Consider the following 24,768-nt stretch of genomic DNA (forward strand, 5'->3'; position numbering starts at 1 on the left):
CTTTGTGTTTCGTATTCTTCTGCTTTTAGCTCTTAACCACACAAACACACCCTTACTAATGGAAAAGTAACACACTTATCGACACAGATACATGATCTCATGTCTTCCCTCCCCCACTGTTGGTCTAGATGTCTTTGTGCATCTTCATAACGCTCTGCTGTATATGTCCTACGTGATGTGTTGTACGTGATGGCCGATCGGGCACCTCCGTTTCCTCTGAGATACTGTTTTTGCTGCTTTGGCACAGAGAAATGATAAATTGCTATTGTTTAAATGGTTATCATACACACAAAGATGGAAGAAATTGAAAAAAAAAAACCATTAGCATGATATGTAACACACCTGTGATGAAATGGGTTGCGTTGTACATGTTTAGAATAGTTGCTGTGTTTCTGTGTGCAGAAGCATCAAGTGGTGGCATTGTTATTGTGCACAGCTAACCATCCTTAGTATTGATTTGGTCACGACTCTCAGGGTCTGCTTTCAAGCCACATCATCTGCAGGGTGGTCGCTTTGAGTGGATTCATGGCTGTAAATCACCACCTTGGCACTTGTGTGTGTGTCTAAGGGAGAGTGAGAGAGATTACAAACCCTACATCCTACATACATGTGGTCTGCTGCTGGTCACTGAACACAAATACAAGGTCACAATCATCAACACATGGTAGGGAGAGAATGAGACAAAGGGAAAACAAGGGATGAGAAATGGAGGTGAGTGAAGAACCTGGACAACAAGAAAGCGTATTCATATCCATCCTTGTATTTATAGCAAGCCTGCGGGGAGTGGGGAGAGATGGGGGCGGGGCTTAGTTTATGACATCCTCTCACGGCGAGGGATTGGTGGTGTCTGAGAGCGCAGTCGTGTGTGTGTGTGTGTGTGTGTGTGTGTGTGGGAGAGAGAGAGGGAGAGAGAGAGAGAGGTCAGAACAAGCAGGAGGGGAGCTGTTTTCTCGTGTGTATTTATGTGCGCGAGCGTACGGAAGAGAGAGGAGGGCTATTTTGAATGCGCGCGCGCGCGACAGAGAGAGAGAGAGAGAGAGAGAGAGAGAGAGAGAGACTGATACTGTGTTGAATGTGTCACAGGGAGAGAAATCAAATTGGTCTGTGAAATCTCTTTGACTCCAACACAGTGTTTGTTCTCTGTGTTCACGGGTGAGGGAGGGAGGGAGGAGAAAAGCAAGAAATCGAGCGAGAGTGACAGCCAGAAGATTATAGAGAATGAGGTAAGGGTTTGGTGTTATTATTATTGATGCATGTAAATCTAATGTCTGCACTGTGTGTGTGTGTGTGTGTGTGTGTGTGTGCGCGCGCGCGCCTGCGTGTGAAAGCCTGCAGCTTTGCTTCCCTTCTGATTTACGCACAGATGCATGTTTGTGCATGAAACAGGCAAACTGACATATAAGCCATTTATTTTCCTAGAGCTGTCACTTCACCAAAACTGAATACAGTCTTGTTTACAATCTATGAATAATAGCAGTCTTTGATGAACTTGTCTCAGTAACTGTGATACCTGTAATCTATATGCACATGGATGTGCTATACCTGTTTGTGTGAAGGTTATTTGCCATTTGAACTGCTCGTGTGTGTGTGTGTGTGTGTGTGTGTGTGTGTGTGTGTGTGTGTGAAGATGGAGAGGTTGATGGCTGATGAAGGAAGGACACCACTAACGGTTAAACATTATAAGACTGCTTCCTGTTTCATTATGTCTCAGCATTGATCTGTTTCAGACAGCTGGATCCACCCCCTAATTTTTACCCTTCATCATCTCAGTCTCTGGGATCCCATAAGCATTTAAGGGTTAAGATTCTTGCTCAAGACCCCATAAGTAGCTCACAATGTTCCAGTCTCATTGTACATTAGAACAATAAGCACTGAGCTTACACTCTTCCTTCACCTCTCATTAGTGTCTGTCTCTCTTTCATGCATCTCTCACTCTTCATTTCCTTTCGCAATTTCACTCTTCTTTCTTCATCTTCTTTAAGATAAAATCTTTCACTCACTTCCTTTCCGTCCGTCTCTTACTGTTAGTCGGCGTGTGTTCTGACAGATAGATCAAGACATGTTGTAGTACTTCAGAAATGAAAGCAGCGTTTATCCATCTCCTCATTCTCAAAGCAAATGCAAGTGGGGAAGATTTTGGAGTTGACAGGCTTCATGGCTGACAGGCGAGTAGAGATATCTTCTTTACCTAATTGGTTAAATATTGGTGGTTCACATCATTGTTTTTTTATTCTGGCTACAGAAACCATTATCAAAAGCTCATATATTTTATTTTGAGCTGCCAGAAAGTGAGGCTCTTTCTTGTTAGACACTTATTTATAAAATTTATTTGATTGATTGGATTGATCTTGCTTTAGTTTCTGCATTTGCTCACTAGATTAACGTGTGGCCTTTCACATAAACAGTGTTTGGTACTACAGTGATATGAGGAGGTGTGATGTGGTGAGTGTGAACACATGTCTTATTAATACAGTGAGAAGATAAACAGACTAAGGAGCTTCTTTAACACAGCTGAAAATCCGCTTGTCTTAATCCCGTTGCTTATTACGCATTGCAGCTCTGTAATTTGTACCTATGTTTAGCAGAAAACTGGGGGATTTTGGTGCACTGCATTTGGTAGAACTGAGGGTTTGTATTTCCAGGGTTTTACTGAAGTAATAGAAGGAGTTGTAATGTTGAGGCAGTTTATCTTTAAATGCAGTTTGTGCATTTCATTGCTGTAAGCAATACTGTAAGCTATCTCTAAATTGAAATAAAGAAGGCTTCATTATCATTCTTTAGGTTTTGGTATCTTTGATCTCACAATACAGTAGAATATATTATTACTAGTTGGTATCTGTTTGCAGTTTGCATTGTGTTGGGTCTCTTCTGACGAGAGTAGTTAATTGACTTACTGTAGCCTTCCAGTCAGCTCAAACCCATTTGGCCATTCTCCTTGAAAATAATTCATCAACAAGGCATTTCTGCCTGCATTACTGCTGCTTACTGGATGTTTTTCTTTTGTGTTTTTTGTGTTTTTTTTTTCACCATTCTGTGTAAAATCTAGAGAAAGTCCCAGAATTACAGTAGTTTCCACAGATGCCATAAAGTCACTAAGATGGTCAATAGGATGCTTTTCCACCATTCTCCATGATTTTCCACCATGAAGTGTTCATAGCTGTAGGCTTTTATTTGTGTCCCTGCCACATGATTGGCTGAATGGATAATTGCACGAATGGATAATAATTGCAAGATGTACAAGTGTTCCTATTAAAGTGACCAGTAAGTGTATGTGTGTGTGAGTGTGTTTAAGTGAGTGAGTAGGTGGGCAGTTGAGTGGTTGAATGGCTGTATGTGTGTCTATAAGTGTGTGTAATGAGCTGGTCCCTCTGCTTAGGGAAAGATAAGGTCTAGTTCTTGGTGTCATCTTTGGCCCACTGGGAGCGTAAAACAGGATTGATCTCATAGACCTCTAATTCCCTGCAGCTTCTTAACTCAATACAGCAGCAAGATCAGGTTTATTCAAGCGTTTCCATTTAGTCGATACTGCCCTCACACACATTTATTCCACCCCTTCATTAATATATTTCCATTTAAAACAAATATGAAAGGACTGCACGAAGATATAAATGGTTATGTAATTGGATGAATGGTCATTTCATATTATACTTACAGACATGCGGTCTTAGTGGCTACATTCTTTTCTTTGACAGCAACAAAGTGTGTGTGTTTGTGTGTGTGTGTTCTTTTATTAGCCATGGCAGAGAAAATACAAACCATAAGAGGACATGATTCACTCTTGAGTGCACACATAAGCTGAGCCCAGGCCATTTCATGCTTAACTGCTAGGTTGGTCAAAATCTAATAATTGCATGTCTATAATAGTTGAGGGATGTGACCTCTAAACTTAAGCCCTGTGCATGCCCTGGTGTAACTGAGTCAGAGCTACAAAAGGATAAATGTGGGCAGCCTAAGCGGTTGATGGAGACAGTGTAGTGCGGTGACTTGCAGGGTCACTCATAGAAAGTTACTTAGTCATGCTGAACACCCTTCATCCCCCCATCTCCTACACACACATACACAAGATACACACACACACAGAATTCACATAGGCTCTCTTTGTGTAAAAGCTCCTACAGCTCAGATGAAAGTCCCCTCTGTGCCACTTCCATCATGGCTACATCAGTTTCTTCAAAAGTCTGCAGGGTGTCTGTGTGTGGGGGGGGGAATGGAATCCTCATGAGAGCTTTTTTGACACAAAAACAGCTTTAATTTAAACTAAATAATTGTTTCCTTTTGATTAAGATTCATCTGATTATGGTTAGATTTAGGTTTAGCATAAAACTTAATAACCGCATTATAAATCATGCCATTGGAAGTTACTCACAATGTTGGCAAGACGTGTGTGTGTGTCTGAGTGTGTGTCTGAGTGTGTGTCTGAGTGTGTGTCTGAGTGTGTGTCTGGGTGTGTGTGTGTGTGGGTGTGTGTTTGTGTGTGGGTGTGTGTGTCTGAGTGTGTGTGTGTGTGTCTGAGTGTGTCTGAGTGTGTGTGTCTGAGTGTGTGTGTGTGTGTGTGTCTGTGTGTGTGTGTGTCTGAGTGTGTGTCTGAGTGTGTGTCTGAGTGTGTGTCTGAGTGTGTGTCTGAGTGTGTGTGTGTGTGTGTCTGAGTGTGTCTGAGTGTGTGTGTCTGAGTGTGTGTGTGTGTGTGTCTGAGTGTGTGTGTGTCTGAGTGTGTGTCTGAGTGTGTGTCTGAGTGTGTGTCTTGTGATTTTCACAAGATGCTAGGAATACACAACAATTTGCAGGCACACATTGCTGGACCTCATGAGGTACTCTCCTACAAGCTTTTATTTGAAAACCTAAACAACTCAAAAGAGAAAGAGTGAGAGACAAATATGACTCAAGTCCCTCCACCCTGTAACAGGACCAACACGGCCACCACTCTGACGCATCCCACGCAGGATCCCCAGGACGACTTCGGTTCCCCACAGTGACTCAGACTCTAGGAAGTGAAAGGAAATCTTTTGCAGAACTGTTTCTCTCCTGTACATTTCATTACAGTTGAGGATTATTAAAATGAATATTGTCAGTATTCAAATTTTATGTATAATATACTGTGCACACCACAGAGGACATTGACACATTAATTACATCAGTTTGTTAACTAGATTTAAAATACAACAATTTTGCGTGCCAAATTAATAAATGGTAGTTTCAGTGCTTTATAATGACCTCAGATATTTCCATAGTCACTGATGCAGTTTGCTGGAGTATAAGGCAATAAATATAAACTCTTCCGGTGTAAGTATTTATGAATTGTGTAAATAATCAGCAAAATAATCTTGTTTTATTTATCTTTTGAAATGTTCAGCAAAATTTGAAAAACAATAAAAGTGCCACATGATGTGAGCTTGTATGTTGATAACGTTTATTTCTATGATTTTGACTGTCTGTGTCCTGTAGAATAAAATAAAATTACATTAAATAATGATAGAATTACCTGTACAGTAGCAAAAATAGAAATTTATAGAGAAAATATCAAATATATTCATATGAATATGGATTTGTGGCTAAACAGTATGACTATTAGGCATAAAGTGCTGATGTGTTCTTCTTGCTAGCAGATCGTATCTTCTTAGCTTAGCATTTAGTTTAAGCAGCTGCTAGCTATGACCTAGAAGTTACACAAATTTACCATAACGTAAAAGCATTTCATTCATCCCTTTACTCCTAGAAGGGAAGGGTTTAAAATATCTGCCAATGTACACAGAGCATGAAAGGAAACAGAATTGTTTGGAATTGAATATTTTGAAAGTTTAGGCATAGGTATGAGAGGAACCTTTATGAACATGGCACCTCAGACACTGATGCCATGAGAAGGAGGTAAACAATCTATCGTAACCACATCTTAACACAAGACATGGCTTTCAGTACTATGTGAACAGGATGCGTTGGTTAGTGTGTCTGATGTAAACCGGATGTGGCCAGGTGTGCTGAAGTTAACTATTTTAATTATTTTTCTCTGTTTCTGCAAGAAATTCACTGTAAACTCTTCTCTTGTTCTTGGTCTTTTCTTTTTGCTTCACAGGCGAGGACAATCACATTTATCCACTCGCTCAGGAAACAGATAAAGACAACTACTGAGTTCTGCCCTGCTTAGTTATACAGCTGAATCTATAAAAGCACACAGAATTGAGATCAACTGCAGCGCTGAGGAAACCGATAACTGTCGCTAAGCTGACTGAAACAGAAACACACACACACACACACACACACACTATCGTTTCTCTTTTCCGTTTCTTTTTTTCTTTCAGAAGATTTTTGTGTATGTCAGGCAGAGCAATCAAAACGTCCAACTGTGACTGGTTCTTTTCCTCACTATAAAAGGGCTGTGGGTTGTGAGTAGTAAGAGGACCATTAGTACACATTGTGACGATTCCTGATACAGCATAGGATTTTCAAGAACATGACATCACATGGCAAACTGAGGAAGGAAAGGGGGTGTCTGGCGGAGTATGAGACGCAGATCAAAGGTAAAGTTGGGGACATGGTGATGTTTTTCTTTTCTCGCTTTCACTCTCTTGTTCTTGTTTTTTTCCCTTTTGATCAGACATAGTCATGCTTTTCAATGTTGTCTGATTTAGTCACACTGTTTCTGCTTACCATGTCCTGAGACTTCCCCGGTCTGACCCTCTGTACCTCTTTTTTCAGAGGTGCGTAGTCAGCTTTCAGAACAGATGAAAGTGTTAGATGCACAGTTGGAGCAGAAGACCCAGCAGCTCCAGGATCTTAGTGATTATTTACGCCGTCGAGGAGAGATTGAGTCTGAGTATGCACGCTCTCTGGAAAAACTCAGCGAGAGGTTCACCCTCAAGACCAAAAAGTACATCTGCTTAACCACTTGCACAGAAATTCTATATCAGATATATGGGGCTCTGAGTTAAACGTCTTTTCTTTGTCCTTAAGGAAGGACCATACAGACCAGTCTGTGTCGCAGTGCTGGTCAGTACTGCTAACACAGACCAAGCAGGAGAGTCGGGACCACAGCTCACTCAGTGAGATCTGCTGCAGCACTTTCACCCAGCGCCTGTCTCACTGCATCGAAGACACACACCGCCTGGCCAAGAAGGTATACACATGGCCAGAGAGTGTATTGTCTCCGTTTCTCTAATGAATTCACAGAGCTGAAGATATGTGTTTGTGTTGTAGAGTAAAGAAGTGGGTCTCCAGATGCAGGATGAACTCCTCAAGGTCACAACTGAGCTGCAGACAGTGAGTGTGATTTTGCTGTGTAATTGAGGCCAACCTGCATGTCTGTGATTAAACAGGATCAAACTAGACTAAACAAATTTTCATACTCCACCAAAATACTCCAAATGTTTAATTAGAGAAAGGGGTGCTTTTTATAATGTACATATGCATTCCTTGCAGATTGGTTGTGGATTTTTTGTTTAATATGCTTTGCAAGAGCACGTGGTTTAGTGGTTAACACGTTTGCCTCACACTACTCGGGGGATGGGGGTTGCCATATGTGTGGAGTTCTGTATTTGTTTTTTGGGGGTGTGAGTGCATGTGCATGATTGTGGCCTGCGAAGGACTGGCAACCAATCCAGGGTCCTGTGTAATATAAGCAATACTGGATATGGATGGATGGGTGGCTGGATGGACGGGTGATATTGTACAGTGTTGTAAATTGTGATCATGATAATCAATTCTTTTTACTACATTAATGAATTCATTTGTATTTTATAAGTGATTGGTTATATTTACTTTACCCCCGGGCAACAGGTGAAGTCTGTCACTCAAAGCTCCTTGCTATGACAAAAATAACATGGAAACTGTAATCATTGACCAGCTCTGGATGTGCTTTCCATTTATTCAATCACAGCATTCATATTCAGCCAACCAGCCTCCGGTCTAGAAAACGTCCAAAAGTAAAAATTCCCTAAATCTGTTAGAAATTATTTGACATGAAGACATGGATGAACTTATTGTGAAGGATGTACTGTGCAACTTTTATTGTATGTGAGCATCACATGATCAAAAGCTTTTTAGGATCCCTGGGGCAGGGCATAGATCCCCTACCCCAGTGGTCTTCTGTGGTCGAGCCCAGGTCACATATCCTGATTAAAACTACCCACTCTTCTGCCAGCTGGTTGCTCTCTGAAAGTCTTCACCCTTCACAGAACAGCTTGCCTGTCACGAGTGTCTTGGCTCTAGGCACTTGGCTTGTGTGATTGTGTGTGTGTGTGTGTTCTTTATTTTGCCGAATTGCCAAGATAAAACATTTCCTTTGTTACCTATAAAAACCTGTCATTAACCAGTAAACTAAATCACGTGTGTAATTATTAATTCCCACTTTAGGCTCTAAAAACTTATCACCAGTACCACTCCGAATGTCTTTCTGCTGAGGGCAAACTTAAAGAAGCTGCAAGACTGGAAGAGAAACAGACTAGTAAGGGTTCTGAGCTCAGTGCTGGTCAATCAGGAGGGCAGAGACGCAGCTCAGTAAAGAAGATGGAAAGGCTAATGGAAAAGGTACAGCTGAGCTTGTTTTTCAGTTTGTGATGAGCAGTTTGCTTTGTCTGAAGATGGCACAGGAAGATGTATCGGTTCATATCTGTAACCCTCTGCTTCCTCTGTGTGTGTGTGTGTGTGTGTGTGTCTGTGTGTGTCTGTGTGTGTCTGTGTGTGTCTGTGTGTGTGTCTGTGTGTGTGTCTGTGTGTGCGTCTGTGTGTGTGTCTGTGTGCGTCTGTGTGTGTGTCTGTGTGTGTTTTGCAGAGGCAAGGGAAAGTACAAGAGACCCAACTGAAGTGCACTAAAGCTCGCAATGACTACCTGCTCAACCTCGCCGCAGCCAACGCTGCCATGAATAAATACTATCTTGAAGACATCTGCACTCTGATTGACGTGAGTGCCATGATAATGCCAGTCTGCTGTCTGATCTCTGTTTTACTGGAAAATATGTTTTAGTTCCCTATTCTCAAGTAGCAGCAGACCTATAATAGCTTAGTTCTCTGTATTCTCTGTTCATGGTGCCTGGTTTCATCATGTGGTATGAAAATATTTGGAGTGTCTACAATTAACTGCCAGTCTGCAGCCGCTGCACAATACTTTTTTTAGTAGACAAATTTAAAGATTTCTCATTATGAGATAAGACTATTAAGCTTTTTTTTTTTAGACAATAATATTTCTTGCTTGAAATGGTCTTGTTCTATTGCAAGATAAATTGGCAAAATTCAAACATATGTTTTGTACAAAAAAGCATGACATTAATAAAATGTAAAAATATGCGTAATAATTTAACATGGCTTTATAATAATCTCATAAAAAGAAATTTCCTGTATGCTTAGGCTATGATTTTTTTGCAGTGTGCATCTATGGGGTTTAAATTCCTGTGCTTAGTAGCCGAACAGCTTAACATTGGGAAAACTATGAGCAACTCCTCAGGCTACTATGGTCTTAGACTGCACAATGTAGCATGCATATTGGATTGTGTTGTATCTTTGTTTGTACAAACCACTCATGTGCTACGTGCTGTAAATGACACTGGAATTCAGGCTTCAGATGTGACTGCAGACTTTGTAGAAAACACTTATATAGTTATATATAGTTATAGTGCTATAGTTATGTGTGATTCTGTAAATAAGTGAATAATCTCTATTAAGGCCAGATAAAAGCTTTTATTCATTAATAAGGAAAGCATTTCAAAATGAACAAAATTATTGGCAATTAATTATAAATCTGACAGATCAAGATTGCAAATTAAAAGCTTGATGTGAAAACTTACATCATGCACATACACTGTGATTTTATACTCTGGCTGTAGTATCTTTTGGTCTCATTAAATCGTTTGCATAATAACAATAAATTATTAATGCATGATAATAAAAAGTGAAATAAATCTATATTACCTGTAAGGTCCTTTCACTCTTGCTGTATTCTGTGCTGGATCAAGTGCTATTTTATTAACTGCTGATGTGGCAGTCATGTTGGTAAATTACCTTCTTATTTACATACATGTATAATCAAATTAGTTGAAATGATTACTCCAGACAGACTAAAGTTACCTTAAAGCCCATAGCCTACGTGCTACTTCTACAACTCATTCTGTTGTCGTCATGTCTGTCTGCAGTGCACAGATCTCGGCTACCACCTGTCTGTGACACGGGTGATGCGTGGCTACTTGTCCAATAGGAACCGGGCACAGCAGAACCTCAAGAATGGACTGCAGCAGCTTGAAAGCGCGGTGAGTGCTATGGACCAGGGCCAGGACCGAGATGCCCTGCTGCAGGCCCATAACACTGCCTTCTGCCTGCCATTCCACTTTCAGCACCAGCCACATGAGGGAGACCAGGTAAAGATACCCCCCACCCCCCAAACACACACATACACCTTGTGTGTGTCAGAATCTGTTCTAGGTGCACACTCAGACATATAATGGTACTCTGTGTGTGCGTGTGTGTGTGCATGTGTGTACGGCAGGTTTGTGAGGTGAGTGCAGACTGTCAGGTGAGGTATGAGATGGACACCAGATACCAGCAGTTGCAATCCAGGCTGTCTACCGTTACCCTGGAAACAGAGGAGGTACATATAAACGTGCATAAATTGAATCAGATCTCTCCTCATCTCTATTAATAATCAACTCTACTATTTATTTCTGTGTCCTTTTTTAAATTAATACTGCCTTATTTTGACCTGGTCAAGTATACATCAAATACAATACAAGTTAATGATATATGTGAATACATATGATATATTTTTATAGAGAAGTGAAGATGAATAATGTTATATTTATCTCATATGCAGACTCTCATGTCATTTTATTTTTTCTCAGGTCAGTAAAACTCTCAAGGCCACCTATGCTGCTCTACTGGAGAGTATCTGTGATGATGACTGTAACCCCAACCCTGATGTCTCAGCTAGCCTATCACAGGAGAGCACAGGCGATGGCCCTAACACCAAGCTGAGCTTAACCAAGCGCAGAGCCAATCAGCAGGATACAGAAACCTTCTATTTTAATGTAAGCACAAAATAAATCTGGCATTTGCAAATTTGATTCTTATCAGCATGCATGCTAAAGTTCTTGGAATACAAATTGACAAACAGAGTTGATTACTGGTAAAAAGCTGTGAACTATAGTGTAATTTTTTTTTTTAGAAAGTAAAGGAGCATTTCAATGGGAGCTCACTGATTTGCAAACTCCAGGCCAAACATGACCTGTTAAAGGAGGCCATACAGAAAGGTACAAAAAAAAAGGCAATCTTGTGATCTAAAACAGACATGTGCGTTCCATCTTACACTAAATTGTAAAGGAGCACAACTTTGCCCTATTATTTTTAATCTCTATTTATTTTTTTACTCATTTCATTCTTCCAGCTGAGGCAGTTGACAGTGATCCCTCCAGGTACAGTTTATTTTCTGTCTATATGTCTATCTGTCCTTTGTTTTGCTACTGTTTACACATGGGTGTGTTGCTGATCCTGACCACAGCCCAGACCACCTTTTTTCATTTTCACCTGTCAGAGCTCACTGTATGTTTAGAAAATCATGAGCCAAAGTCACTGAGCTGAATCAGGAGTGTACTCTCAAACTCAGATAGATAAGACTTGACCTAAAAGCGGTAGATCCTTTCAAACATGAAGTTTTTTACTGCAACACACCAGTGTGCATGTGTGTCTGTGCATGAAAATGGAGTGCATGTTTGTTACATGCATGTAATGATGCCATGGTTTCACAGTGGAGTGCCGTGTATGTATTTCCCAGAATGCAGTCTGGTAGGTCAGTGCGTGTGCGGAAAGCCAGGCCTTGCTCCCAGTACAACCACAAACTCTTCTCTGGAAACATGCTGTCCTTCATCCAGGTACAGCCCTGTGCTCCACAACAGCCTTTAGCTGGATTTATGATGCATTACTGCAAAGCTCCTTTCTGCCACGTTACTCCTCCCTTCAGCTTCTGTGATACGAGATTCCCTGTCACTGACTCTCCAATCATGTGCCATTGTTTCACAGTACTTGTGTGTGTGTGTGTGTGTGTGTGTGTTTGTGTGTGTGTGTGTTGCTTGCTTAAATTTTGCCTGGCTGAAACAAACAGTTTCTTTGCTTTGTCCCTGGAATTCTTTGCTAGTCTGATACACCTACACTAAGAAAGGGGAAAATTATTAATGTGATTGTTAATAGTATGAGAATGTGCAGCCATTTATAGTGCCAGTTCAAACTATTTCTACATTAAAATCATATTTCCCCATTTCCCCTTTGTGATCATTTCCTGAAACTGTTCCTGCTCAACTGCTGTGTTTTGTACTTGCATGCTTAAATGATTGCGTAAAAGACTCTGAATTGATGCGTCATTTTGTATTTCTTCCATGAAGTTACACTGCTTGGTATCTGTTTTTGGAAAGAAATAACTATTGTCAGCTATGTTTGCTTCCATTCAATAAAAAAGCTGTCTGTATCTGAGAGACAGCAGACGGATTTATATCTTTAAGCAGCAGTGTATTGTGCGTTTGCATCTTAGGCATGTGTAAGTTTTCGATAAATACAGTTATGGCTGTTGTGATTGAAAAAGTAATATTCTTTGGTTACCTGTCCTACGTGCTGTGATGCAGTGTTATAGTCAATCTGTCCTCCTTAAGCATCGTTGCTTCTTTGAGCTTCTCCAAAGTCAAAGATTTGAGAATGCATGTCCGCTTGTCTTTGGATACCACCACATTCTGCATATATTGATAACTTGCGCTTGGATCAGTATTCTATACAGCGTCATTTCTACCACTTGATATACAGGACTCATTTAAATCCCATAGTGCATTGCATGGTATGATATGATTTATCATACAGTGCAGTGTGTAACTAAAATTATGTGGACACTTATCCATCACACAGATATGTGACCATTCCAAAAAAAAAATGATGATGTTGATGATAATGATGATGTTGTTCCCCCTGATATCAGTCTCCACACTTTTATGAAGTCTTTCTTAGTATGGATCCAGATTCTTGACATCACCACTATGACCAGACCGAGCTAGTAAGCTATATTAAAGTTATTAAAGATAGCTTTTCTAATCTTCTCTTGGTCAGTGTATGATAAACATCCATTCCACTGATTGCTAAACATTTTTGTCTGGGACTTGTTTTGATAATACGCTTCCTTTTAAACAGGGCTTTAAGTAATGAAACACATAGCACTTGGAGCTCTCTTAGAAGCTTGCTCTATTTTCCTGGCCATGAAATTCTTTATCTCTGGTGTCCTGGCTGGCCACAGCAGAGTACATGTGCATCCTTGAAAGCTTCTAGGTGACGGAGAGAGGTGCATGAGTCTGATGGGACTGCCATCTGGCCTCTGCTTATTCAGCTAGTTTTCACAGTGCCATCTTCCTTTTCCTCCTCTCTGCATCTCTCTCCCTTTATATTGTTAATTAATCAGAATGTCAAACTGCACTGTGCATTAACCCTGGCCCATCTCTTTCTCTGAAGTGGACACTAATCTATGGGACGTACTCTCTTGTTATGCCACACTATTGTATAATGCAGTCAGGAACACACGACTGTTTTTCTCTTAAGTGAGTTATCAGTGTGTGTGGCCTCTTGACTCTAAAATGCACACATTTCTGGTTGAGTGGTTGGAAATTAGATTAACACAGAAAAAACAAGACTTTGTTTGCTCTGAGCCATGCTGACAGTGTATTACTATGGATGTTTAAGCTGTGGTGTCCAGTTCCTTTGTGTAAATGCATTAAAATTGCTGTTGCTGCCTGCTGAATATAAATGGGGAAGCAAACGTAGTCTTGTGCTAATTGCTTTTCATCTGACTCTTGTTTCTGCTTTTTATCTGTCTCCACCATCTACCCCTTACCCCCATTGTTTTTTCTTGCTTCTTTCTTTCCTCTTTTCATTTGCTTTTGGTTGCCTTGGAATATTTTCTGTCTGTGGATCTCACACCTTCACTTGCCCTTGCTGCATTTTCTTCTTTCGAATATTTTTTTTTTTTATACTCTTTCCCCTATAACTGTTCTGTTTGGCTGTTCGGTGCATCAGGAGAAGAAGGCGGATGTCTAGGACTCAGGTACTTCTTTGCTTGTCCTAGACAGACTTCCTCAGTACCTACACACAGGCTGTGTACATTAATGCACTTCTTACATTAACCTTAGTTTAACCCACACTTCTTATTTTCTATCTTATGCTTATCTATGCAGTATTATACTGTTATTATCACAGCATTGTGACATTCCCATTCTAGTAGCCTCATTTAAAGCCACTCATTGTAATTCTCATGATCTCTATTCGTGTCTACCTGCCTAACAGAGCTCCGGGCAGCAGATTCCCTTAGTGGTGGAAAGCTGTATTCGCTTCATCAACCTCCATGGTAACCTCCAGGCACCAGCTTTCCATGATTCATGCTACTGGATGAATTATGTATTTGTAATTCAGATAAATAATAAGTTTGCAACTGAAATGTGTTTGTTTTAAGGTCTGCATCACGAGGGCATATTCAGAGTGCCGGGTTCTCAGAGCGAAGTCAATAACATCAGAGATTCATTTGAAAGAGGTAAGAAGATTAATCAGATTCTGTTCAGTCATTTTCACATTGTATTATCATTTCCGAAAGAATTGTATTTCGATTTCACACCAAGTTGTAGTGAACACAACCCCAGTCCCCTGCTTCATATGCAGTCTTTATATCTCTGAGCTGTGCCTGTTGAACAGACTGTTTATTAGTCACCACTGAATGTACTGAATGCTTGCTTAAAAGCAGAAATGGCCTGGCCAGCTCACACTAATGCCTTGAAAAATACTTATTTATACTTGGAGGCAAACTCTAAAGCTCTCTGGAGGTAACAGTGCATTGTGGAGTTGGCTGTACATTGATGCATGAACTTTTATGCCATCCATAATGAATAACACATTACTGATAATAACCCAAGAGAAGGGAATGGGGAATATCACACTTAGTATTTGGAATTATTGATTTAGAGTATTTCAAGTATATCATGATATTAAGTTATCTATGCAGGGTGTGACAACCATTTCCTAGCATGTCCCTGAGAACAGACAACATTTATAAATTCTCTGAAAAAAATAACAGGGTTATTATCCAGCCAAACAACATCAGAATGTACAATGGGTAATGGATATCGGTACTTGATTGGTGATTTTGTTGGTGGTTTGTGAACAGGACAAGCAAGTAGTTTGTGTTTAACAGCCAAAGCACTGGGGTCAGTCAGTCAAAATCCCAAATTGTAACTCCGTAATGTTATGAATGGATAATTGCTATTAAATCATGGAAACCAGGCTGTGATTTAATGCTCTGACCAGGATAGTTTTGGGTTATGGGCCTGCAGCCATGGTTATCTTAAAACAGTGGAACTGTTGGGGATTCTCTTTATGGTATACAGGATGATGTACAGTATGAACCTTTAACCGGGTAGCTTTCTATTAGTGGCCGATGAAAAACCAGCTGGTGTATGTGGTAAGCCGTGTTGTGGGTTATCAATCTCTGAAGATGTTTTGCAGTGATGTGGTCTATGAAGCACAACAGAAAAATGTTTGTGGTAATAGCAGAGAGGTTAGTCGCTGCATTGCTTCATCACACACTGTCCAGTTTGAATCGGCTTTCTAAAAGCTGGTTGCCTGAGCTGAGGGCACATATTACAGTGGTTGCTCTTCTTTGGTGACTAAAGGCTTGGATGAGGATATTTTATCAGCAAGGACCATATAACATCTAGTCACTATATCTGCAAGCATGCTTGTTGACTTCTGCAGATTTTCTGACTCAGACCGCAAACAGAAAACAGAACCCCCCGAAACACGTCTGTACTATGCATCTTGCTATTATTATTATTATCATTATTATTCATAGTAGTAGTAGTTAGAATTGGTCATTCAGTGTTAATGTTAAAGTTTTACTCTGTGTTAATGCTATTCTTCAAGCAATCATAAATAACAGAAAAAAGACATATTTATTGCATTTATGGTGCGAATAAAAATGTCTTTCTCCCAGGGGAAGACCCTTTGACGGACAGCGAGTGTGACATTGACTCAGTAGCAGGAGTTCTGAAACTGTATTTCAGAGACCTGGAGAAACCTCTCTTCCCAGAGGAGAGCTTCAGTCAGCTGATGGAGTGTGTCCGTAAGATAACAGTCAGGCACTTTTGTCTGTGTGTGGTCTAATGAATTGATGCTGCGATGTTTTATTGTGCTACTGTGCAAACCTTTATAGCTTAGATGGTGATTTAGAGCCATGACATGTTATTGATTGAAGCTACTCCAGTGTCTAATGCACAAGATGTGATCATGTTCATTTGTGTTTCTCTAATCCACCTTCTGTGTGTTGTCAACAGAAATTGAGAACCTTGCAGAGAGTGCAGCACAGATAAAGCTAGTGGTTTCCTCCTTCCCCAGACCCGTCATCATAGTGATGCGTTATTTATTTGCCTTCCTCCATCAGTGAGTAGTGCTGCCATTCTCTCATTATAATGAGCTGCAAGCACAAATAGGAAGCAATACAATTCATTAATGGTTTAAACTGGATATGAAAGTAAAAAATATGTAGTCAATTTGGTTTGGATGTGAGCAATTCTTTTTTTTTTTTAATGTCATGCAAAGAAATTAATGAGGCGTTCAATATCTGGTGTGACAACAGTATTCTCAAACCCACTTTGACCCCCTGTTAACACGGACACGTACAAAATGGTATGGAACTGAACTGAGGGACAAAACATTCTTTCAAAATATATTCCATCAAATAATGTTTTGGCGGTTTGTGCTGTCTAATGCATCAGTCTAAAATCTCCCACAAATGTACAAGAAGACTGAAGCGTGTTCTGAAGTGAGCTATCAGTTTAAATGCCCAAAGTGCCACCACAGTATAATAATTTGTCACATGTCTGTAAATTACGGAATCAATAGAATGTCTAATGTCTCGCAGATTGGGACACTTCTGTTTTTCATACCTAATATACCTCTAGAGCATATATCCCCTTCAAAATGATGCACTTGATGTCTTTTGACTTTGTACTTATGCACAAAATGGTATGTATTCATAGACCTAAAATACATTTTTAAAAAAAAATTAAATGATGGGGAAGAATCTAATCTGACACCACAAATGACCAACATGAATTCGCAAAGTTGTTGCTGGCATTTGCATCTCTATAAACATTAAGTTTCTAGAGTGAAAGTAAGAGCCCAGGAGTTGTTAATAAGACTAAACGACTCGAGATTGTAGTGCTTTAGAAAACAAAATGCAGCCATATGCACATCATTATGAAAATATCACTACACACAGAATGAAAGGAGCTGATTAGATTGTATATCATGGTAGCACTGTTAATTTATGCATTCTAACATAACCCTTCTTAATGATGCTCTGCAGGTTTCTGACATAATCTTGCTCTTTTTTTCTTGCTGATCATAAAAATAGACATATTTCCTAGTTTCACTACACTATGCTGCTCTACTCCTCATGCATAGGTTTTGTGTATCAATAAATATTATTATATAATGTATTGCATAAAAACTGAGATAAAGAGATTTATATTTATTACTTTTGCACCTTCTTTAATGCCAAACAACTGGGAAGCTGAAGATTTCAATGATTCTGTGCATACAGTAGCCTCAGTTATCTGATTATGGCCGAGAGGCACTTCAAGGTTCTTTGTGTTGTGCTTTTCTTTTTGCCATGAGTGTAAAGAGTTGCCAGAACCTGACTGGCCATTCTTTGCACACTTCATTTATGGACATGGTGTTTTTTGGCCACATAACTGGATGTTTTTTTATTTGCACCATTCTGATTTTTGATGCATCCAATTTTATTCAAGGCTAAATGCTTAATAATAATCATGGATAAGGGTTTATATGGTCTTTAGGCATAATATAAATGTGAAATGAACATACTGTGTGTGTGCGTGTGTGTGTGTGTGCAGTGTGTCTCAGTACAGTGATGAGAACATGATGCAGCCCTATAACCTGGCTGTGTGCTTTGGACCCAGTCTGCTGAGAGGTGGGGCTGAGTCGGGCGATGCGGTAACTCTGCAGCCCCAGATTAATGCCCTGGTTAAGACCATGATCCACCAGCATGAGAGCATCTTCCCTGGCCCTGCTGAGCTTCCAGGCCCTGTCTATGAGAAATGCATGACCTTAGAGCAAGAATACTGGTGAGACTTTTCATCACCAGTGGCATTAACATCTGCTGGTAATGATAGACTAATTTTCTTGATTTATATCCAATAATATCTGCCTTTCTGTCTGCAGTGAACCTATTATAGAGGAGGGTGAAGGAGAGACTGAACATGCTCCAAGTGAGGATGGTGAGGAAGAAAAATTCTGTTTATAACCTTGATAACACTTACAGATATACTTTTGATTTCAAATAATGACTAATTATAGTGTAGACATTTCCACTATTTATAAAATACTGTAGTAAAATAGAATTAAAATACAGTGCAAACCTGTGCATTGGGTCAAAAATGCTCATCTCTATGTTTGTGTGTACATTGTCTCGCTTGTGTGCCATCATGTGTGTTGTGTCCATGGGCCATGCTTTGTTTTGTGTATATATGTGTGTGTGTGTGTGCATGTGCGTGTGGTTGTGCAGAGTGGGAGGCTGTGGCTATGTTTGATTATGTTGCACGGTCTGCAGCCGAGCTGTCATTCAAGCAGGGGGACCATGTCCTACTCCACAGCAAGGCCTCTGCTGACTGGTGGAAAGGAGAAGTAGGAGGAGTCAAAGGCCTCATTCCTCATAAGTACATCAGTGTGCCTGAGGGGTGAGAATTCCTTTCTAATGACGTTATTACAAGATTTTTCTACAGACAGTCTTTCCAGAACTGGTCCTGTGCACGTTTAATGTCTGGAGGAATAATTACAACTCTGTTCCATGAAAAAAAACACTGTTCCATGGGCTGTGGAGAAATGTGTGCAAATATATCTCCATTGTTGTCAGTGTAAGAATCTGCATTTTTTCAGTTAATATATTTTTTATTTATTTTATTTTTTATTTTTTTTCACTGAAAATGCAGTTGCCTCTTTTTATTATAGCCTGGAGTTATATAGTCATCATCTTGAGCACTGCACATGGTTCCCTTTGTATATCAAGAGGAGGGCTGTATCTACTCCTACCATTGCTTTATTCCTCACTAGGTTTCCACCAACCTTTAAGCCAAATTTGCATTATCATTAGCCATGATGTCTGGCAAGAGAAAGTACCATTTAAGATAATAGTAACATAAATGTAATAGAATGCATGTTTTATAATGTAATGCAGTTTCTTCACTTTGATTTCACATTCTGATTTTCTTGAAATGATTGAAATACATTTACCCCATACTCATATTCCACTCATTTTGTTAAGTCCTAAACTACAATCATTTATAGTATGCTCCTCTAATCCAGGGCGGTACGAAAGCAGGAGCGAGGGAAGAGGGAGGAGAGCCGAGGCGGCAGCACGGGAAATCTAGCTGATGAGCAGCAGCAAGCTGAACACAGCACACGGTGTGTCATTAACAGAGGGCAAATTTTTTTTTCTAGATACTGATTTATCCTTTAAAGATTTAAGATGTAACTGCTGAAATCTTTATATATCTCACTCCCAGCATGCGGGTGAACAGTGATAGTGCATCACTTCCTGGAAGGCAGCGGGCCGGCAGCGGAGGTGGTGTTGTGGTAGGAGAAGTAGGGGGTAGTGGAAACATCAGTCCAATACGCAAATTCCCCCTTCAGGTACCAGAGGGACGACTCATCTTCCCAGTTCAATCAGCGGGAATGGCCCGGCAAATCAGGTAGGAGAAAAGAACAGACAGCAATGAAATACAACAATATTATCTCAGTTGATTAGACAATATAATATGCTCATCACATTATATAATTAAATTAGGCTCTTAAATGCTCTTGTTTAAAATCTTAAAGACTCTGATCAGAAGGTTGGGGGTTAAAGCCCCTGTCACGTTTGCCCTCTGTTCCAGGGGCAACCTTATCATGTCTGACCCTGATCTCTGACCCCAAAGATCTCAGATATGCATAGAAATCTTCACTATAGTGTAATGCAAATATGACATATAAAGGCCATCACCACATTTTTTGTTCTCTTTGGATGAATTATGGTTATTTAATAAATTCATAGTTCACATTTATTCTGGAGTCTGGAATCAAATGAATACATTTAGGGTCAATGTAAAGCCCACATGCATCTGCAGAGAAACGGTTTATGAAGAAGTCAGAGATACCAGATTCATGGATTCATTTTTCGAATCGTGTCATGATTGTTGATTGCTAAACCTCGCTGCTGACTACAAACCATCTGAAACTGAGGCCAAATTAAATCTCATTAGATATGGGATATCTAATTTGCAGTGTGCACATATGTGGAAATTGAATTGTCTGATTAACCTCAGCAGTTCCTACAGAAGTTTTTTTTTTTAATGATTGTTGCTGCCAAAAGTGCTTGATTTGTGCTGCAGAATTTTCTGAGCTTTTTTTGTGGAAAACTAGTTAAATTGGTGAAATTTCAAGCACATGATTCATCTCAGTGAAGACTTTTAGCTAATGACTTTCTTGTACTTTTGCTAAACAAAATAGCAAGATAATTTTACTTGTTTTTTTTTTTTTTTTTTTTTTGGGGTTTGCATTAATTTCTGCAAACAGTGATTAAAGGTGTGACTGTTCAGCACATTAAACCACAAAATCAATAGATCAATAATTACTGAGTACACTTATTGATATGGAAATATAAACATGTTTTTTTCCAGTCTACACGAAAGGAGACATACTTTGGACAGCGTCAGGCCCATTGGAGGAACAGCAGAGAGGCCGACAGTGCAGTCTATTGATAAGGTCTAACTTACTATATTTTACAGCTTTTTTTAGTGTTTTATTGTATAAACTAGTACGTCTTAAAATGATCTGACTGACCTGTAAAATGACCTGTTGGTTTTCATCTCAAACATCCGAATTAACTCTCTATTTCTCTCTTTATCTCTCTCTCTCCCTGTCTTTATCTCTCTCTCTCTCTCCATCCCCCTCAGGAGGTCACCCGGCAGATGAACTCAGTATTCAAAGAACTCCTTTCCCGGCAACCTCCTCAAGAGAGCAATGTTTCATCAGCTGTACCCTCTTCCTCCTCCTCCTCCTCCTCCTTAGCATCCAGTGCACCTTCTCGGCAGTCCGTAAAGAGGGGAGCAGGAATTGTCCTGCGCACCCGAGGCCTCTTCAGACCCTCCGAGCAGCAGGACTGATGGAGGAGAGATGAAAGAAAGAGAGCAGAAAATGCATGAATGGAAGGCAAGGGAAAGAGCTAACACAGCAGAGATTAATATATTTTTTCTAAAGTATAATATGATGTTTGTGAGACCTCAGTTCTGAAAAAAAAAATTGTTTATGAAAAGTAACTTCGGTTCATGTAGTGCCAGTGACTCAGCCAGTCATTCATAATGGTATTGAAATGACTCACTGGTCATGCTACTGGTTTTGTTTGTGCTTAACATAAACGTATTGGTACGTAACGTAGAATCTTTTTCTTTCATTTGTTATTGCCCCTGTTCCAATGATCATTTATTATAGTGGTGTGCAGTCGAGTACCTTAATTCTTTTTCTTGCATTCATGCACTGTTTTTAACATGCTCTTGCAACAGCACTTCACATGTGGTACCCATTGTCTTTAAACACAATGCATTGCTTGCTATTTGGCTTTGTAGCAACCAGTCTGAACTTACCCAGAACTATTTTTATTTCTTTTACTATTTTTCTTTCTTCTGGTCAATTTCTGGTATCTTCTACAGTGAGTTGTGTTTACTAAATCTCTCAAGTCTCAGAGACATCATCTCGCATTCAACTCACAGCTGCTGTTGATTCCCTTAAGGGGGAATAATGTGAAAGTTAATAAGAACATGTTAAATGCCGTTCTGGAAGGCAGCATTTTATAGTAGTGTAACTTTCACTGTCATTGGGATTTATTGATTTCTCTCTACAAACTTTAAAAATCCACTGCTTTATTGCATTAATGCAATGCATTTGTCATCTATTACTCAGAGAGGGAACACAGCTATAAACATAAATTTTCATTCTGGCTGCAACTGGAATAGACAACTATTTTTTGAGAATTAATATTTTTATAGTAATTAGTTTTTTTTTAATGATTATTTTAGTTTTGGCTTAATCTTTGCTATTTAACTTGTTTGCTTAAATAATTAATTGTTTTATTTTTCATTTTGTTAGATGTTTATATTCGTTGACCTGACCTTATTAAACTTTTTTGTTTTCAACTATTTCTATAGAAGAGGAGTTGCATTAAATCTAAACAGATCCCTTTCCTTTAAAAACAACCAAAAAAAAACGAAGAATTCTCTAAAACCCTTTTAGTCTCCATTTATTAAAACAATATACACTGAAAATGATGAAATATGCAATTTATTCTAGGACTAGGCTCTGCAAAGTAAAAAAAAAACCTTCCTAAGTGGAAAGACCTTATTTTGGTTTCTCCATACATTAGCGTGATATTTTCCCCATAGTCTTTATGCAATCATATGTGTAATGTAAAAAAATTTCAAGTCAAAGATCGTTGTACAGGAAGTGCAATAAGTGAGACGTGCACACACGGACACACACAAACACAAAAAGTAGGAATAGTGCGATAACCAAAATAAATACAACTGCAGTATGTTGCTTCACTTCACCGCACAAACTTATCTTTGTCATGCACAAAACATCTGCTGGATATCTGACAAGACAAGTGTATATAACACATTTGATAGATCAGGGGCAGCTAGAGAGTGGGACAGAGATACAGGAAGAGTCGTAGAGTTAAGAGGACTGACCAAACTGTGAACGAGCGGACGCAACCACAGGTAGTACAGCAGCACATTCACTTCCTACTAAAGCCCTTTGTACACCTCTCATAGGTTCCTCCTGCTTTGTACCACTCAGAAGAGGGAGAAAGGTATTGACTAAAAAGCAGCTTAGCCTGTAAAGCTGCATACTGCCTTTAAAACACAAGCCAGTCTGACTAGACTTGATTCATGTCTGTCAGTTTTTGCTAACTAAAGCAATGCACATGAGCTTAATTGGTCCTTGTGCCACTTTCAACGAGGATACAAACATAAATTAAAAAGCTAAGTAGCTACAGTAAGTGCATTCCTTACAGGAAGATTGTTTATTTGAAGTACCTGCTTCTGGAACCCAAGATTAGGGAAAATATTAGACCAAAGAACCTTCAAAAGCTCAGATAGTCAGAAGCTAATGGTTCAATAGATTATACATATATGAACGGAGGGAAAAAAACACCATGAAATTTGCGATAATATCATATATATGGCGCGTTACAAGCTGACCAGGCTTTTAGTCAATATCTGCTTCACTTTTCTTCTTTTTGTGCCGCTCACTCCTATATCCTTTCTGAAAAATGTGTTTCATAATGTGTTACATAATGACAAATGTGTTACATAATGACTTGTTGTTGTATGACTTGCAATATTATCACAATAAAATGATCGACATTCTAAAACACATTTGATCAAGAATGAATTTTCTGCGTCTGGGTTTAAGAACCTCATAACTCACCTAACCAAATATTATCATTTGGCAGTAAAAGCTTTCACTAATTAATTTCTCTGTTAATCGATATAGCTACTATTTTATATTTAGTTGATGACTTAATAAAATAAAATGTGTGTTTGAATAGTCTATTCAGTTGTAATATGATCTCTCTTCCTCTATAAGCATAGCTATATCATTCCTTTCCCAAAAATAACCCAATGTTCCTCTACTAATTCTTCACTGAGCACAGACACATGCTCCCACACACCACACTTGACTGACACTCATGCTATATGATACAGGCGAGTAGTCAAGGGAAAAAAATGAGGTCAAAACTACGGGACTCCCTCATGTCTTCTTCTACATTCTAGTTTATACTGTATTACAGACCAAGATATATTTTATGCATCTTATCTGATAAGAAAATTATCAAGTGGAACGTGTTTCAGCAGATATAAATTGTACAGGAGCATACCAGGACTAAACTGAAGGTAAGTGAGAAAATATTCACTGATGCTAAATATACCTATATTATATATACTGTATATAATCCATATTTATCTAACATGACACTAAATCACAAACATGGAATTAAAAGATTTAAGCTACACTGTTTCTAGCAAGTACATGAATCAATCACTTTATAGAGTGACTGCATTTGATGGCTTGTCACAAGTGGTTAGAATGTAAAGCCACAGTAATGAAAGCATGTGGCGAGACCTGTATGGAAGATATTTAGCTATTCATCCAAAGCAGCTGTTCTGCAGCCTCGAATTAGTGGAGAAATATGTTAGGATTTTCCCATAGGTCCAGTTGTTTTAACTTATTACTACAAGACATTCAAAACGACCTGCAGGAAACTTCATACCATAGACATACCGTAAATCTACAGCTATATTAATGATCACAGCCTTTCCAAACTGGACACGAGCCAGTTGATCATTCATCTGTGGCATTTTCCACATATTACATAGGTATATTGTCAAAGTTTGTCAAGAGTCAATAATCACTATCAGCATTATTCTTATTCTCATTGTTGTTCTTATAAATTATATCAGTCTAATCATATACATTGCCGTGAAAACGTGTTGGCCCCCTTCCTGGTTTTTTATTTTTTTGCATGTTTGTCATACTTCAATGTTTAAGATTCTCACTCACTCATTTCTACCGCTTATCCGAACTACCTCGGGTCACGGGTGTTTAAGATTATCAAACAAATTTAAATATTAGTCAAAGATACAAGTAAACACAGCATGCAGTTTT

General features: G+C 39.2%; 1 protein-coding gene across 2 annotated transcripts; it reads left to right on the forward strand.

The window, feature by feature from the left end:
• Positions 1-873: 873 nt before the first annotated feature.
• On the forward strand, positions 874-23,475 carry arhgap4b (Rho GTPase activating protein 4b). 2 transcript variants are annotated; one of them, XM_060895121.1, is made up of 24 exons: positions 874-1,223; positions 6,068-6,512; positions 6,691-6,862; positions 6,946-7,108; positions 7,189-7,251; positions 8,344-8,517; positions 8,762-8,890; positions 10,116-10,337; positions 10,466-10,567; positions 10,818-11,003; positions 11,141-11,225; positions 11,360-11,387; positions 11,747-11,843; positions 14,284-14,344; positions 14,450-14,527; positions 15,980-16,108; positions 16,320-16,425; positions 17,904-18,134; positions 18,232-18,287; positions 18,575-18,746; positions 19,372-19,470; positions 19,572-19,757; positions 20,724-20,808; positions 21,000-23,475. In XM_060895121.1, exons 2-24 carry the CDS (start codon positions 6,446-6,448, stop codon positions 21,207-21,209), a joined length of 2,901 nt encoding a protein of 966 aa, XP_060751104.1. In that variant the 5' UTR covers positions 874-1,223; positions 6,068-6,445; the 3' UTR covers positions 21,210-23,475. The 2 variants fall into 2 exon arrangements, with proteins under 2 accessions (XP_060751104.1, XP_060751105.1); XM_060895122.1 differs by having other exon boundaries at positions 18,620-18,746.
• Positions 23,476-24,768: the final 1,293 nt, after the last annotated feature.

Source organism: Tachysurus vachellii, chromosome 19 (assembly GCF_030014155.1).
Source record: "Tachysurus vachellii isolate PV-2020 chromosome 19, HZAU_Pvac_v1, whole genome shotgun sequence".
Taxonomy (NCBI): Eukaryota; Metazoa; Chordata; class Actinopteri; order Siluriformes; family Bagridae; genus Tachysurus; species Tachysurus vachellii.

Excerpts from the sequence above, each read along its gene's own strand:
- arhgap4b (XM_060895121.1), top strand. The coding sequence starts at position 6,446 with ATGACATCACATGGCAAACTGAGGAAGGAAAGGGGGTGTCTGGCGGAG. Across the intron at positions 6,863-6,945 it reads TTCACCCTCAAGACCAAAAA|GAAGGACCATACAGACCAGT; the intron begins GTACATCTGCTT and ends TTTGTCCTTAAG. Across the intron at positions 16,109-16,319 it reads TCAGCTGATGGAGTGTGTCC|AAATTGAGAACCTTGCAGAG; the intron begins GTAAGATAACAG and ends TGTTGTCAACAG.